A 15,984-nucleotide genomic window follows, 5' to 3' on the forward strand; every position below is an offset into this window, starting at 1 on the left:
GGAGGAGGGGAAGCGACGCATCAGCCCCACCCAGAGAGGAAAGGAAGAGGAGAGAAGAGGAGGAGCTGGCGAGTGGGCGGACAGGGAGCTAATGCGAGGAAACCGAAGTATACAGACCGATTGCAGCCAAACAAAAGCCGCGGACGACACGAACAATGGAGGATTGAAGGCTGCCAGGTCACGCGCGGCGAAGTCAGGCAGTTTCGCCAGGACGGGCAGGCGGTGAGCTTTACTCCTGTTATATAATCATGTCATATGATGGTGCTACCTCAGGCACTCAGGCACTGAGCATTCAGGCATCTCTTCCGCAAACCGCCTAGCCCCGGACCATCGTTCCTCCGCTCCTGCCCTCTATTTTTTCGCGGCGATTTTCCCATTCTTTCCCCTCCTCATACATACATATACATTCAATCACCGCAAGTGACTTACCAGCGTATGCCAAACCTCTTCTCGGAGGGGTTCTCTACATGGCAAATGCCTGACGGGCTGCTCCTTGTGGGCAGTACTTGCCAGACCGAGCACCAGCCAGTTTGAGGGGTCCATGACTTGCACCCAGTGCAACTCTTCGTGAATGGACTTCCATAGATGGTTGGGACAAGCATATTTGTAATAAAATAGATAGATAGATATAGTACAGAATCGAATGCGAATTTTGATTCAAAGAGAAGTGGCCACAACGCTCTATGTTATGCAAAGCGTCAAACTGCAAGAGTAGAATATCGCCCAACTATGTAGCTTTTGGTCAACACAAACCGAGAAAAAAACCATGCCATAAGACATGCCGTAAATGAATATCACTGAACCCAAACTCCGCTGAAATGCCTCCTGGTATCTTCCTAGCGCTGTTAAAACATTAAGAACTATGGAATATAAATATGAAGAATGTTGAATCTTGCGTCATAATCCCGAGACGACCGAGCATCTCTTTTTCTTTAGGAAAATAGACTTAGGAGCGTTGTTGCTCTTGCTGATGCTGCTCCAGCTGGGCCAACGGAAGTTTGGTGAAAACACTCCGGGACCAGCCGTCCGCATCAACGACGGTTTCCTTGACCAGCATGTAGCGGCCAAAGCGAGGCATCAAGACGGCCCACACGAGGTAGTAAACGGCACCCGAGGCGAAGATCCCGATGGCCACCACGCAGTGCAGGTAGTACGGCAGCTCGTCGTAGACACTCTGGCCGGCGGAGGGAGGCACGTAAGGCGCAACCACCAGGTAGCACTGAGTGAGGAAGAAGAAGACGGTAACGGGGAGGGTCGCACGGATGCCGGGCGCGAAGTCGGGGAACTCCTTGGGCCGCAGGTAGATGTAGATGAGACCGGCGGACACGAAAGCGTTGACCCAGGAGAGGGGATACGAGATCAGATTGACCAGGAAGTTGTAGGCATCGCCGGGAGGAGGAGCCAGCAGGATAACGACGGAAACCACCCAGTGCTCGAAAAGACCGGCGGCAGGAGCGTGGAAGGGTTTGTTGCTAGCCCAGAGCTTCGAGAAGGGCAGAACACCTTCACGACCCAATTCTTGGACGATTCGACCCTGCGAGAAGATAACGGATAAGACGTTGCCAAAGGCCGACAACGCAACGAAGACCGACATGACCTTCTCAGCGCGCGAGCCGAACATGTTTCCGAAAAACGTAGCCGCAACCGTCTGTCCCGACGCGAGGAACTGTTCCTTGGGCACGGCGGCAAAGTAGGCGATGTTGCAAAACATGTACAGAATTCCCACCGCTCCAATAGCAAGAGGCGCAGCGATCTTCAGGGTACGGGTAGGGTTCTTGGTCTCGCTCAAGGCCTGTAAGGTGTTAGAATATCGGTCAAGCATGATAAACATATGCTGGCTCAAAGTCACTCACGTAGTTGGCGTTGGAGTATCCAATAAAGGACCAGATGACATTGTAAAGTGCCATCACGATTCCGTATCCACTGCCAGTCGTGCCCTCGAAAGCATTTCGGAAGTTGTGGGGAGGGTCGATCTTCATGTGGCCGCCCAAGGCGACCCATCCAGAGACGACGACAAACACGATGATGACCAGCTTCACGACACCGAGGAAGTTCTGAAGATGAAGACCCCACTTCAATGCGACGGAGTGAATCAGAAAAGCAGTGGTGAGACAGGCAAGACCGATGCCACGCTGGTTCCACCGGGTGACCTCAACGTCCGCGGCGTTGAGGATGTACTCTCCAAACACGACACTGTTACTGGCAGCCCAACCCAGCAGGACGACATAGGCGGCAAACATGGCGGTAACGAGGAACCGGGGCTTCTTGAAGACATATTCGAGGTAGTTCTTTTCACCACCGTTCCTGAACAATCGGTTAGAATCGAGGCAGGACTATGAGGTCGAGACGGATAAACATACTTGGGGATAGCAGTACCCCATTCCAGGTAGACAGCAGTACCAGCCATGGCGATCAGGGTACCGATGACCCACATGAACAGGGACAGACCGACACTGCCGGACAAGGACAGAATCGTACTCGGGGTCGCGAAGATACCAGTTCCGATGACACGGTTGAAGATCAGGAACGAGGCACTGACGACGCCGATCTGCCGACGGTCATCGGGCGTCGCGTCGAAGACATTACCCTCATCTGAGCGGAACGCATTAGACCCTGCACTAGAACAAAACCCCACAAATAGGCAAAGTGAATGATAGAAAGAACATACAGAGCTGAGAGACGCCGTCTGCTCTCCGGGGGCCGCCTTCCTCGACAGCCTTCGTGTCGGGAATGACTTTCTTGGACGAATCCGCGGTCGAACTCATTTTGCTGGATGTTGTAAAAGACTGTGCGTTTGGTTCACAATCAAGATCTCAGATCTTTCCAGGTCTCTCAAGCTATATAAGCTGACGAGAACACGAGAAAGGGGGCAACACGAGACCAAACAATCGAACGGTTAACGACGGAGGTATAAAAAAGAAAAGTGATGATGTGCTGAAACTAAATCTGATGCAATAGTCGAGGCGTCTTGGAAGGTTGCAGCAGCACAGACCGGACTGGCCGAACGAGCAAGCTATAAAGTGACTCAAAGGACTCCGATAGGGCCAGGGCTTGCTGGACAAAAAAGAGCGAAAATGATGCGATGCTGACTTGGAGGCTAGGCGCAGGATATCATGATCTAGTAGCTCTGCTCCGAGAAAGCTCCAGTGAATGAAATGCCGCCGCTGAAGCAATGATGAGAATGCAGACAACGAATGAACGTTGGTCTAGGAAAGCAATTGGACGATCAAGAAAGAAAAAGAAAGAATCGAAGAAAATTAGAGTCAGGAAGAAAAAAGGCCCATCATGACAGACGCCATGTGGAAAAAAAAGGCGACAATGGCGCGACTCATCGTCTTCGCGGCGAAAAGAAAAAAAAATTGGGTTGTGGCGGATCCACGATGATTGGAAGATCCACCGATGCAGAACCAGAGAAACGATGACTCGTTGGAGTGAATTTGCCATGACACACGGAAACCGAGCACGCAATTTTGGAGCCGTTTTCTTCATGGCGGATCCACTGTTGAACGCATGTTCGATGCAACTTCGGCTTCCCGCCTCGACTGCAGGGACTCCGTAGTGTCTCCGTACGAGTCTCGCCATCCACCGTCGTGCGTCAATTAGGGCCCTGTTCACGAGTTAGTCGGGTCTTACTTCGCAGCAGTCGTGAGCACATGCAATTCCAAGAATCCAAGAAGCCATCCAGCAGGAAATTTCTCTCATTGGTTTATGTACAGTTCAAAAAGTTCCGTCCGGGGAGTCCGCAGGCCCAAACCCTGCGCTCCCAGACTCCAATTCCATGGCATCGCATTCCATCATTCATACCCAAGTTGTGTGACAATTTGTAACCTCTTCCAGTCCAACGCCGAGAAAAAGCAACCCATCAACACGGAAAAAGACGTAAATCGAACATCACGTGGACGTGATGACTTGTATATGAAAAGTCCAAGAAAAAGAAGGAAAGAAGAAGGAAGAAAGCAAAATTAGACGGAACAGACGCTAATGGAATGGAATGAATCAACAGCCGGCGCCTTCCTTTCCCATGGAACCTCTCGCTGGGATTCATTAATTAATTATAAAACCAGAGAAAAAAAAGACGCAGAGAACGATAAGAGGGCGAAATAGAGGAGCTGCTATGTTCGGATGGGACATGTGCCTGCATGCATCGTAATCGAAAGCTCTCACTTCGGAGTGGCTCCCACCGCCGCAGCTGCAGGAACCACGTTGGACGGGGCCATCTTGCCCGGGCCACTCGACGGAGGAGTTTGCCGTGTCGCCAAGAGGTTGAGTTTCTTGCGAAGAGCGCCCAGTCGGCCGCGGATGCTCGACACCACTGCGATCGCGCGTTAGCATCCGGCCTGGAGAATCCCGGTCCGTCTTTCGGGGTGGCGAATGAGAATGGGACTTACATTTGACCACAACCTGCCGGTCTTCAGACTGCACCCCGTCCAGCATGATCCTGTCATGGTCCTTGCGGGGGTCGCCTTTGCCGGCGTTCGGACCCTGTCCCGATGGCGGTGCTTCCTCGTCCTCCAAGACCGCCTCCAACATCCGAATGGCTGTCACGTAGGCGATCTCGCAGCCGGACAGATCCTCGCTTGTCAGCTCGTTGATGGCAGCGGCCCGGCTCATCTCCAGGGCACGGTCGTACATCAACTTCTCGGCCGTCACCCCGGAACTGACGACGACATCTGCCGTGGAGCCCGACCCAACGGAAGAGCCGATCGAGTTATTGTTAGGATGGCTGGGGTGATCGGCTGGCAATCGCTTCTGTCCTTCGACCAACTTGAGACGGACGAATTCTCCTTTCTCCAGGACTTCGTTGAATCGATTCCGCACCCATTGGACAACGTTGTTGATCCGATTACCCACAAGAGCGCTGGTAGCATCGGTCCTGCTCAACCCGGATTCGCCAAAAGCTTCGCCGCGGTTCTTCCGTGTCCACCAGCCACCGGCGATGTCCATGGACTTGGCCAACAGGGACAGTGCCTTCACGTAGAGGACCAAGGCCTCTTCGGACAGGGTTACCACGGCATCGACCGTGAGTCCCCCGTCGGCCGAGTCGGTATTATCCCGCTCGCCCCCGGGAAGGTTGGCTTTGCCCTGGAGATCGTTCTGAACGGACGGGGCGAGGGGGATGAGTTGTTTGTATTTCACCTCGGCAAACCCGTAAACGACGTCGCTGCGAGTAGCACACTCTTCAATCAGCTGGACGATCCTGGTATCTTCGTCCATGGCCATGTTCGTCTTGGACCCGTCCCCGACGAGCATCATGTTCCCCTGAGCGGCGGGATATGCCGGGAACGGATTGTAGGCCAAGGGAGGTGAACGGCCGCCCTTCGAGATGGGCATGGGCGGCGAGAAACCCACTCCGAATAGTCGCCCACTGGCCATATTGAGCGCCTTCGAAATTGCCGACGTGGCCGACGTTGGGCTCTGTCCGTACCGCCGTTCGTAAGAGGGTTGTCGCGCGTGTGTTGAGTCGGCCCGGTTGCGTCCAGGAGCGACCTGCATTGCTTTACCGGTCGTAGCAAGAGGCGACGTGGCCGTCCCCGTAGGCATGCCGTGCGTGGTGGACCGGCGAGAGAGCGCGCCGGCCTGAGGGTTCTTAGTGTACCCGGTCTGAAAGCGAGGACTGTGTGCCAATTCATCTGCAAAGGCGTTCACCTCCACGGCGCGCTTCTCCACGAGCACGTAGTCTCTCTCGAACGCCACGTCTTGTGCCGCACGTTCCCTTTCCTCCTTCGTCTTGTCCGCCGTGGGTTTCTCTGATGGGGACGCCCCGGAGAGGGTGTTTCGACTTCTCTGTCGCTCCATGGCATGGGCCAGAGCGTGTCGGTCCACCAATTCCTGCCGCCCCGGCGCTGTGGCGGTAGCAACGGCGGGCGGTCTCTGCGGGGTAGCGCCGGAGGAGGGCTCTTTGGGAGAAGACGGAGTCCGGTCTATACTGCTGACTCTCCGCATGGGCGTGACCGTCGGGGGTGTCCCCGATCGGTTCGGATTACTGCTTGTGGTGCGATGCGGTGGGGGATATCCCTGTGGTTCGTCTCGCGTCTTTGCCGGGGTCGACGCTTCTTTCTCGCGCCGCGACCCGGCGGATGTACCAAGCCCGGTGCGAGATTCGGGCCTGGGTGTCGTTTCGACGGAGCCGGCATCGACAGGAGGCGAGGTCTGTGTTGGCTTATCATCGGCGATGAGGCCAGGAATAGGCTCCGTGATGATGCCAGAATCGAAGAAGTCGGAGAAATTCATTCGTTCCACGGGGTTCCGCTTCAAGAGCATCCGTATCAATGCCTTGATGTCATCTGAAGCCGGATTATCTTCGGGGAACCGGATCTTGTCCTCGCCCTTCTCGATCTTGCGCAGCAGCTCGACATGGTTTGTGGCCCGGAAGGGAGGCTTGCCAACTACCATCTCGTACAAGACCGTCCCTACCGACCATAGATCGGCCTTCGCGTCATATTTCTCGTAGCGCAGAATCTCGGGAGCCATGTACAGCGGCGAGCCACAGAGAGTTTCGGCCAGCGACGTAGCGGGAAGAGACCGAGCGAACCCGAAATCGGCGATCTTCAGCATCGGCAACGATTCGAGCCCCGTCGTGGGGTTGAACGAGTCTTCGTTGCCCTTGAATGGAACGACCTGGGCGATGCCCTTCCGGTACGATGAAGGAGAAGGGCAAAGGAGGAGATTCTGGGGCTTGATGTCACGGTGTATTAGGTTTCGATCCCGTAGAAACTTCAGGGCGCTGGACAGTTGCTTGAGAAAATGGCGAACCACCACCTCATTCAATGCGCCCCCACGAGGGTTCGGGTATTTAGCGATCATATCCTTCGTGTACCGATGCTCCCCGAGCGTCTCTCGTCGCTTGATAAACATGGACAGATCCCCCAGAGCACAGTATTCCATCACCAGATGGATATGCGCCGTCGTCTCATGGCAGTCGATGAGCGCAACGATGTGCGGGTGATACAGACCCTTGAGGATATGGATTTCCGACGAGAGGTTTTCTCTCAACTTCTTATTCAGCTTCGACAAGTTGACCGATTTGATGGCGACGTAAGTGCGAGATTTCTAGCAGGGAGAGAAAAGAATTCCATCAGTACAGCCCTATGTGTTGTCAAACGTCGCCAGGTAGCACGGGCACTCACCGTATGTACACCTTGGTAGACCGTGGCAAAGCTCCCTCGACCAATTTCATCGAGGCGAGTGTAACGACCAATCGGCATCTCGGCCTGAGGGGTGTCTCTCGACCGTCTCGAATGATGTGTGGATGCCATGGTTGCAGCACGGCCGCGAGTATATCCAGAGAGGGTGACGAACTACCGAAACCGACGACGCCCCGTCAACCACACAACTACCTGAGCAGCGGCAGCAACGACCAACGATCAACGAGGCCCATCAGGGGAATAAAAGGATCAAGGTCTGGCAGACCGGACGATGAAGGGTTCCGAGAAAGACTTGTCGGGACCGTAGGCGATAAGGAAGGTATCGGACGACGAACACGGAAAGCCGTCGGGATGGGACGAAACGATGGACAAGGGAGGGTCGGAAGGGAGTGGGTTGCAGCAGAAACGGACAGGAAAGTCCGGGTGAATCGCGAAGTATTGTTACTAGGCCCGCAAGGTAGATGGGAGCGGTGAGGCGGGAACGGGGATGCTATAAGAGACGGTGGTTGATGCAGCAGGGAGGGAAGTAAGTAGATAGCGTAGAAAGGGCAGAAAGTCGGAGAGTTGACAAGGATGTATGGGATGTATGGGATGAATACGGCGAAGATAATAGGGGAACCTAAAGATGTATCGTGCAGAAGGGAGACAATGCACGGGAGAGAGCAGGAAATCAGGGGGAGGGAAGTAGCAGAGGCGAGAGGAGAACGAGACACTGGGTTTCAAGATGATGTGATGAGGAAGAGGAAAGGCGGGAAGGACGAGGACCCAAAGAACGGCGACGGCGTGACCTGCGATAAGAGGACCCCAAGGCGGTCAGAAGGGCGGCGATAAGAGGACTGCATTCATCCATCCACCAACACTTTCCTACTACTTCCTAGGTAGAGTACTAGTAGTACTCCCTACGGAATACTCGGTCATTAATTTACGCAGTACAATCCCTCCTATGGTGAGAACACCACGACCTAGACTCCTGACTAGTCTGTTAGTCAACGGTCACGACCGTGGGAAATGCGACCACAGTATCTCGCGCCCCCTGCCAGGCCAATGACAGTGGCCACGGGATGGTCTGAGGCCGGAAGGCAAGGCCGTCTGCCTATCAAGTGAATCAAGCTATCAGATGGCGGTAAACGGGCGATCCAATTGCTGGCCGATCGTCGATCGTGGAATGCACCCGACCCGTGACTCATGATCCCTTTCTTAGTCACTCGCTCCGGCCATGACATCAACGCCTTGGACGCCCTGGTCATCCAGGACGAGGATCAAGATCCGATCCGATCTTGATCTCCTGCCTCTGGTCTGCTCCCCCTTGCCACGGCCTGACTCTGCCCGGCTCCGTCTGCTGGCAACCAGACTGCAGAAGCGATCCGGGGGTGTGATAAGCTACGCGGGAGTGGATACGCCTACACGCCGGGGGTTTAGCTCGGCGGAGAGGCACTAGGGGGCGATCAACAACGCGGTTGGCCCTGGTTGGCCCTTGACCCGGGGAATCGCTGCTGCTGCTGCTGGTACGTTTGTTGGGTGTTTGGGGTTTGCTGTTTGGGTGCGTTGGTTATTCTTAGTCGGCCGCAGCCCAACGTGACGACCCCGTGCGCCATCACAGCCTCGTCAGATGCCGTGACCCGTCCCTAATGATCGTGAAGAATCCAGAATCAATCAATGCTATTTTCTAAAAAATCCACACGAAGGGTAGTAGTCCCTACTCCATGGAAGTAGAGTTAGTCTTCTGGTAATCCACTTGGCTCCATCCCCGTCTCTCACCTTTCCAGACCTTCTAGAACTATAAATAGACGGACAAACAATGACACATGGTCGGGGACTGGCTCGCTCAATGCACAATCAATAATCAATAAACAATCAATGTACGGGGAAATGTGCACAAATAATGGGAATAATAAGAGAGAGGAACGAGAAAAAAAAAAAAAAGAAAGAAAGAAAAAATAATAATTCCAAGACTTCACACCCCCAGTCCTCGGACCAGCAGCCAGAGAATAATCGGCACGACGACGTTGTCGTTGCACCCGGTCAAAATGGCTTCCGTGGCGCTGGTGCCTGCAGCCGCAAAGGCCGCCTTGACCAGCGTCGCCAACCAGCCAGGATGGGCCTCCCCGTGGCTTCCACTGACGCTCCATTGGCCCACCGCCAGCCAGACCCGCGCAATCGCCAGTCCACTAGTCACGGCGACCGCAAAGGCCACGCTGCCCTCGAGCGATTTTCCGCCTCCCCAGAACCATTTCAGTCGCCCGAATCGCCGGCCTATGAGCGACGCCGCCGCATCTCCCATGCCGACGCAGATCACGCCGCTGACCATACTGACGTCGCGAGACAGAACGTCCCATCCGCTCCAGGGGCGATCGCCCGTTCGAGAGACGTCGGTCAACGAGAGCCAGAGGGGGATGGAACATCCGATCAGGAGAAAGATGTGTGAGACGATGACCGGTCCGCGATGATCGCGCCCGTCGACGTAGGGGGCCAGGAAATAGGTCAACGGTCGCGAAATGGGCGGCAGCTGAGAGGCCCGGAATAGGTCGAGGAGAAGGAAGATGGCGAGCACCAATCCCAACGCAAGGGCGCAAAAGGCAGGGTCGACGTAAATGGTCGGCAGAAACATCAGCACCATCATGCCATGAAAGACCTTGCGCCTGGTATCGACTTCCACGACGGCACTAAGCTGGAAGACCACGCCCAGACCCGTCAAAATGACTGCGGCGCAGTAGGCAATGATCAAAAGACGCGTGTTGGCCTCCCCAAAAGTCCATTGCCGGAGGTGCTCCACCCATCCTAGGGAGCAGGTCGCATGCATCATCTCGCGGTCCAGGCGTGCGGGGAGAACAATCCAGCTCTCCAGATTGCCCATCACCACCCAGAACCGAAACCAGGAGACGTTGCCAAGTAAATATCCGAGGGCCCATCCGAACGGTTCGGCGCCATCCAACGCCCGTTGGCCCACGTATTTACGGACTGGGCCTAGAATGATGGCCACCACGGCCAAGTACACGTAGAGAGCATAAAGCCACTTCCGCACCTGCGCTTGGGGTACCGTCAAGGATAGAAACGAGGCCAATCCCGGGGCCATGGAACGCTTTCGTCGGCCGCTGGGAGTGGTCCTGACCCGCTCCGAGCGAGCAACCTCGTCGAAGGTTGAAATTGTGTGCCGTCGGCGGCGAGCGGCAGGCTGCTGTCGATGTTTCTCCTCCGTGGGTCCTTTGCCAGCCGCAAAAGGTTGTTCTCCAGACGAGACTTTCTCCCGCAGCTCATGCGTCGTCCTGCGAGAGATCGGTGCCAGGTGACTCTCGGGCGAGTCGCTGTCCGACAGGAGCTCTTCCGAGGAGCCCGTTCGACTGAGTTTCTGACAGAGCTTGTGGTCGATGAAATTGAGGATATTCTTGGGGGTCTGGGACGTGCTGGGGGACCGTCGGAATTTCCAACTGGGGATTCGGGCTAATGCCACCTCCCAGCGTAGGATCTGTCGACAAGAGATAAAAATACAAATGCTTCCGAGCCATAGCAGCGCCTTGAGGATCTCGGCCTGGGGGGAAACCGCAAAAAGAAACAGATTAATGAGAGCAGTGGTGAGGAGCTGGAGTTCGGCCGGAAGGACACTGGAAGTCAACAAGAAATCTAAAGTGGGTATCAACGCTTGATGCAAAGGGAAAACAAGAGTCAAAAGCTCGGAATTAAGGCCGCGCAGGTTCAGAGGCAGGGGCACAGTGTTGTCCCCCGAGAGATGCTCCGAGACCACAATCGGAATCAACGTGATGATCCAATGCGCGATGCTGTCGCCATGCGTCCACTCGTGTAGTGGAATGACTGCGGCCGGTAAAGAAGAAAGACTGAGAAGAATGTTCGGTAGTACAAGAGCGGCGCTTTGGTGGGATAAAGACAAAGAAACGTAAACTGGTATAAATATCGGGTACAAGAGTGGAGCAGGATCGAACGAGGATGGGATGATAAAAGATGATAGTTTGGAAAAGCGCATGCGTCCGTTTTTGGCAAATGGGTAGGTCGCGTATAGTCCGGTGACGAGAAGGGCGTGGGTCAGGAGCTCTGCAAGAAGACCAGTCAGCAGGTGCGATGCAATACAGCCAGAAATCCCCAAAAAAAGAAGAGAAAACAGGTAGACCGAGTCATAGAAGCCCATTCCTACATACCTTTCTTCCATGTCCAGGCAAGCGACCTGGCACTCTCCTGCCCCAAAACAACCGCGCCCACGGAGAAGAGCAAGCCCGCCTCCAACAGTCGTCGCAGGATCTCAATGCGTCGCCTTTTGTTAACCTTCTTGCGCAACTCCGTCACGCCCGCTTCCACCTCCTCGCTCGAGCTCCGCTGCGAGCTCCGGGACGCAGACCGCACAAACGAAGGCCACGGCTGCAGCAACGGCAACCACTGGTCGGTCTCCGCGGCGCCATTCCAGCCGGAGCGCAAGCCCTTTCGCGGTCGCAGAGGCGGCGCCGGCAATCCCTTTAATATCCCCGTGCTCTCGTCATCAGCTTCAGTCCCGCTGTCGCTGGACGTCCGTGTCCAATGGGGGTGTTGCGAGCGGTCGCCCGGTTCCGTAGGCAGCAACTGCGGGTCGGGACAATTCAAGCCTTTTCGATAGTACGGGTGAGGCGACCGGGAGAATTGTCGAGGATGACTCGAGGAGGGTTTCCCCAGGTCAGCGAGATTATTGCTAGGAAGCAATCCCTCTTCTGGCGGGCTGGGCGAGGCCATGGCCCCATGGGACGGTTTTTTGTTTGGCGGAGGGAAGGACGGTTTACAGCGAAGTGTACGTCATATCGGAGAGGGACAGCACGTAGGCAGCAGCACACTCTAGAACAAATATCCGAGGTCAGTAGATTCGAGACGAAACAAAACTCGACGCAGGCGAACGACGAGGAAGAGGCAGAGACTTACCCAGTAGCGGAGCGACAGTGGCGTTGTTGATCTTAGCAGCTGTTGGCTCGCAGACGACGGAAGCGGGTTTTTTTCGCTTATCACATGTTCTGCGGGCTACTCGCTTTCTTCCTTTCTCGCATTCCTTCCTTCTCTTCACTCGACTCGCCTCTGTCTTCCTTCGTCTCTTTCCTGGACATCAGCAGATCGTGCTGGTCAGCCCAACCGCTTCCCAACGCCCGAGTCTTGGCTCCAGTCCCGCCTTCCGATGCCTTTCACCTTAATGTTCCGCAGTGGTTGAACCTATACATGCAGCACGCTTATCGTGGCTCCCCCGGCCAATCATCTATGGCACAGTCTATCTAGTCGCGCGAACAGTGCGATGTCTCCAATAAATACGCAATATGCTATCTCTATCCCGCCATCTATCCTAACCTTGCTGTATAACTACCCCGGCCGCCAGTCGTCTTCCTTGTCGGCCCCAGACTGACTGACACGGGACGATCTGGCCGGGCCAAACACCGCTGCGCAGCGGTTGCGCGGTGTATACGACGGCATGGACCTTTCCTGGCCGTTCGGAATACATTTCCATGGCCCGCTGCAGACTGGACTCTAGACTTGGTCCCGACTGGTCCTGGTCGATTTCAATGGCCGTGTAGCGCATATTCTCCTTGGTCGACGCATCAACCCTGCGCCCAAGATCGGTGTCTTCCGTGGTCAACTTTACTTCGTCGCACCGGTATCCCAGGCCTTGCCATTCAATGTCACTGCCGCGGGGCAATTCTGCAATCTGGACGGCGAAAAAGGCTGGTACCTGGTAGTCTGACTGCACCACCGAAAAGTTAGGGAATGTGGATGTTCCCGCGGGGCTTTGCTGCTCATGTGCGCGTCCTCCATATTTGATATCCCAAGCATCCAGTGCTGGCTCTTCGTCCTCTTCATCATCGCCTTCACGTCGACTATGCATGGTATCCCACAGGTGCCAGGCGACTGCGGCCTTCTGGTCTATTGCGTCTGCTCCCGAAAGGAATGCCACTGTCCCCAGCCACCAATCGACCTGCGTAGCTTTGCCAATTCTCCACAGATGTTGCAAGGACAGCACAGCTCGCAAAGCGTAGGTCTCAAACCAAGATGGCTTCGGGCCGGGAGATGCACTAGGCAGTTCCATTGAAGCCGGTTCGAGAGGTATTTGGCCCGCGATGTACACCAACCGCTCTGTTCCTTGCAAGGGAATCGACATGGCCTGCGAGTACGGTCCAATATTGGCCGGAGCCCAGTAGGACCGCGACTGAACATGAAGCCCCTGGCGTAAATCTCGAGGTCCCAAATCTACCACCAGTGAGACCATAACGTTCACCCCTTCCGGAAGACCGTCGCCACAAGCAACAGTAGCTCTGGCAGGGGGGTTGGGCTTCTTAAACAACGAGACGTAGATGCCGTTCATGGACGGGAAATCAGCCATAGACCGCAGTAACACCGTAGTGAAGACAATGTCTGCCGTTGTTCGCACACCAGACTCAGTATCATGAACCGTCGAGTCCAAGATTTTCCGGATCTTTTGTGCAATGGCTTCCATCTGCTCAGCTGCTCCAGGACCAGCCTCTGGCGCTGTGACGTTGGACACTGTCCATGTCCCTCCGTTCGTCGACTGCGACACATCAGAACATTCCCAAGGGCCAGTCTCAGCCGCCTTCTCCGTAGAAGAAAGCGAAGACTCCGCCGACAAGCCATCCAAGGCGCTTGCGAAGTCCTCGTCCAGCAAGGCAGGCCGCCTGACATCCTCCGGCTTCAAATCCTCCTGCTCCTCCTTATCCACACACCTCGCCCCCTTCAACCTCATGAACCCAACACCTCCATCCCCAGACCTCACCTCCCTCTCCTGAATCTCTATCCTCCGCTTCCACAAGAACCCCGGCCCATCCAACGCCAGGCTCTCATACTCCCCACCCTCCCCCAAGACAGCTCCGCGAATATCCTCCGCATCCGCAAACCTCTTCATTGCCTTCGCAATGCGTCTCCGCAGCGCTCCATCCGCCGACGAAACATCCCCCCACAAGAACCCCTCATCCAGACCCCCCGACGCCACCTTGATCACTCTCGCCTCGCAGCCGACGGCCGCCATATCCTCCAACAGCCCGGCATCCGCCACGTCCGGCATCATCGCCGACAGCTCCGCTCGCTCCCCGGGCGCCGGGAGACTCGGATACTGCCACAGCCAAGCCAGCGGAACCAGGCCCAAACGTGCCGCTACATTCTCGATCCGAGTGCGCTGGTACGTCGACAGGATGGCGCCCGCAGAGACGGCATTCGCTTCCGGATGAGCGCGCATGATGCGCCGAAGAAGCGGCACCAATGACTCAGTTTCATCTTCCTCCCCTTCCCCATCACCATCACCGGCACCAGAACCAGACCCAGACCCCCGACCAGCATCATCAGCCATCTGATCCACCGCATCCTCGCGATAGACTCTCGCCGTATCAACCGCCCCGCCTGTGATCGGCGCCCTGTAAAGCGGGATCCCCAGCGCCGACTCATAAAGCGGGATAACATTGTGGCCGATAGTCTGATACATGAAGCTGTCGATGTCGTCCTCTTCTTCTTCCTCCCCATCTCCGTCCGCGCTCGCACTTTGCTTCTGAGCAGGGTGCAGATTCCCCAAGGCTACCACGTTGTGGCCATTGCGAAGACAGTGCAAGATGGAGTACAAGGAATCCTTCCCTCCGGAGATCAGGGCTATGACGTTTAGACCTGGGGGGGTTGGCGTGATGGGGTTTGCAGGTGGTGTAGTAGAAGACATTGTATGAGTTTATGAGTATGAATGGCGGGGAAATATTCGATGGCCGGTTTAATTTAGATAATAATGAAGAGGGATGGATGTAAAAAAAGACGAGAAAAAAAAAGAAAAGGAATCAATCACCCCGCGTGTTCGATCGGCGGGGGCGAGATAAGATGAAACAATTGGGATTGATTAGTAGCAGGGCTGATAGGAATGAGTAGATGGGTTGAATGGAGGCCTAGTTAAATGACCATGGTTGTGTTTTGGTCGGGGAGAAGATGGGGAGAGGAGAGAGGTTTTATCGCCTGCTTGCGGGGAGATGTTCAGGTGAAGGTTGGATTTGGATTGAATGGGACGGATCTGCCCGAACTTCAACCATCAATGATTCTCATCCGCCATCCACGTCGAAGGCTCTTTCGCGAGTCCCTCAAGTCACACAGCCTCTCGTAGAATCTACTCATAAATTTATGGAGGTTTACGTTAATCGATGGAAAAGAATATTCACAAAATCCTCAATTATCACACTAGTTATGCCGCAAACGAATGGGACGCTCAACAATGAATAGCAGACAGGGGAATAATTATGCACATTGGGATAAACCACAAGGGGAAGAAATCACAGACAAGGGAAAAGGAAATATGCGCACAGGGGTATGAGGCAACGATTGGGGGAGATCGGAATTAGATTATACATGTGGCCAGCACAAGAACTGAGTTGGGTGCGAGATGAGAAATCAAGCAAGACCAAAGTCAACAAAAATATTACATCAGAACAAAACACAAGGGGTGAACGAGAAGTATGGATAGAGAAGAGAAATGTGAGGGTAGGAAAAGGGGAGGATGGTCTATTGACATTCCTTGTGTTCAACAGATCCATCTGGGGGTAAGTGGAAAATGTGTCAGGAGATTTGAAAAAAAGAAAAATGAAAAGACAGAAAAAAGAAAATCGGACAAAAGCAAGCAAACCCCAAGTCACCATCCTAGTCTCAAAAGAAAAAACGAGACATATGCGCTCTATGATTTTAGGCCAACCATGGACTCCGTGTGCGCCCAGAAAGCCGGTCTATTGCCTCAAAAAAATGCCGGTCATCCGCTGACCATGAAACCTGTATTATTGTCTTCTCTGCCAGCCGTGAGAAAGACTTTATGCCGTACACCTTCTGTCACCGCCAGTGTGAATGCCCGGACGCC

General features: G+C 54.8%; 3 protein-coding genes across 3 annotated transcripts; all 3 read right to left on the minus strand.

The window, feature by feature from the left end:
- Window positions 1–946: 946 nt before the first annotated feature.
- P170DRAFT_470121 (high affinity methionine permease) lies at window positions 947–2,765 on the minus strand (the record flags this gene model as incomplete). The annotated part of the gene is made up of 4 exons (XM_024852714.1): window positions 947–1,792; window positions 1,854–2,304; window positions 2,361–2,592; window positions 2,669–2,765. 4 exons carry the CDS (start codon window positions 2,763–2,765, stop codon window positions 947–949), a joined length of 1,626 nt encoding a protein of 541 aa, XP_024709974.1.
- A 1,395-nt stretch (window positions 2,766–4,160) lies between these two features.
- atg1 (serine/threonine protein kinase ATG1) lies at window positions 4,161–7,256 on the minus strand (the record flags this gene model as incomplete). Its single annotated transcript, XM_024843620.1, has 3 exons — window positions 4,161–4,312; window positions 4,389–7,050; window positions 7,128–7,256. 3 exons carry the CDS (start codon window positions 7,254–7,256, stop codon window positions 4,161–4,163), a joined length of 2,943 nt encoding a protein of 980 aa, XP_024709975.1.
- Window positions 7,257–9,099: 1,843 nt separating this feature from the next.
- P170DRAFT_442733 (putative phosphatidate cytidylyltransferase) lies at window positions 9,100–14,814 on the minus strand (the record flags this gene model as incomplete). The annotated part of the gene is made up of 3 exons (XM_024850478.1): window positions 9,100–11,189; window positions 11,294–11,828; window positions 12,469–14,814. The coding sequence occupies 3 exons, from the start codon at window positions 14,812–14,814 to the stop codon at window positions 9,100–9,102; spliced, it is 4,971 nt and encodes a 1,656-aa protein (XP_024709976.1).
- Window positions 14,815–15,984: the final 1,170 nt, after the last annotated feature.

The sequence above is a fragment of the Aspergillus steynii genome (genome assembly GCF_002849105.1).
Source record: "Aspergillus steynii IBT 23096 chromosome Unknown P170scaffold_1, whole genome shotgun sequence".
In the NCBI taxonomy this organism is placed as follows: domain Eukaryota; kingdom Fungi; phylum Ascomycota; class Eurotiomycetes; order Eurotiales; family Aspergillaceae; genus Aspergillus; species Aspergillus steynii.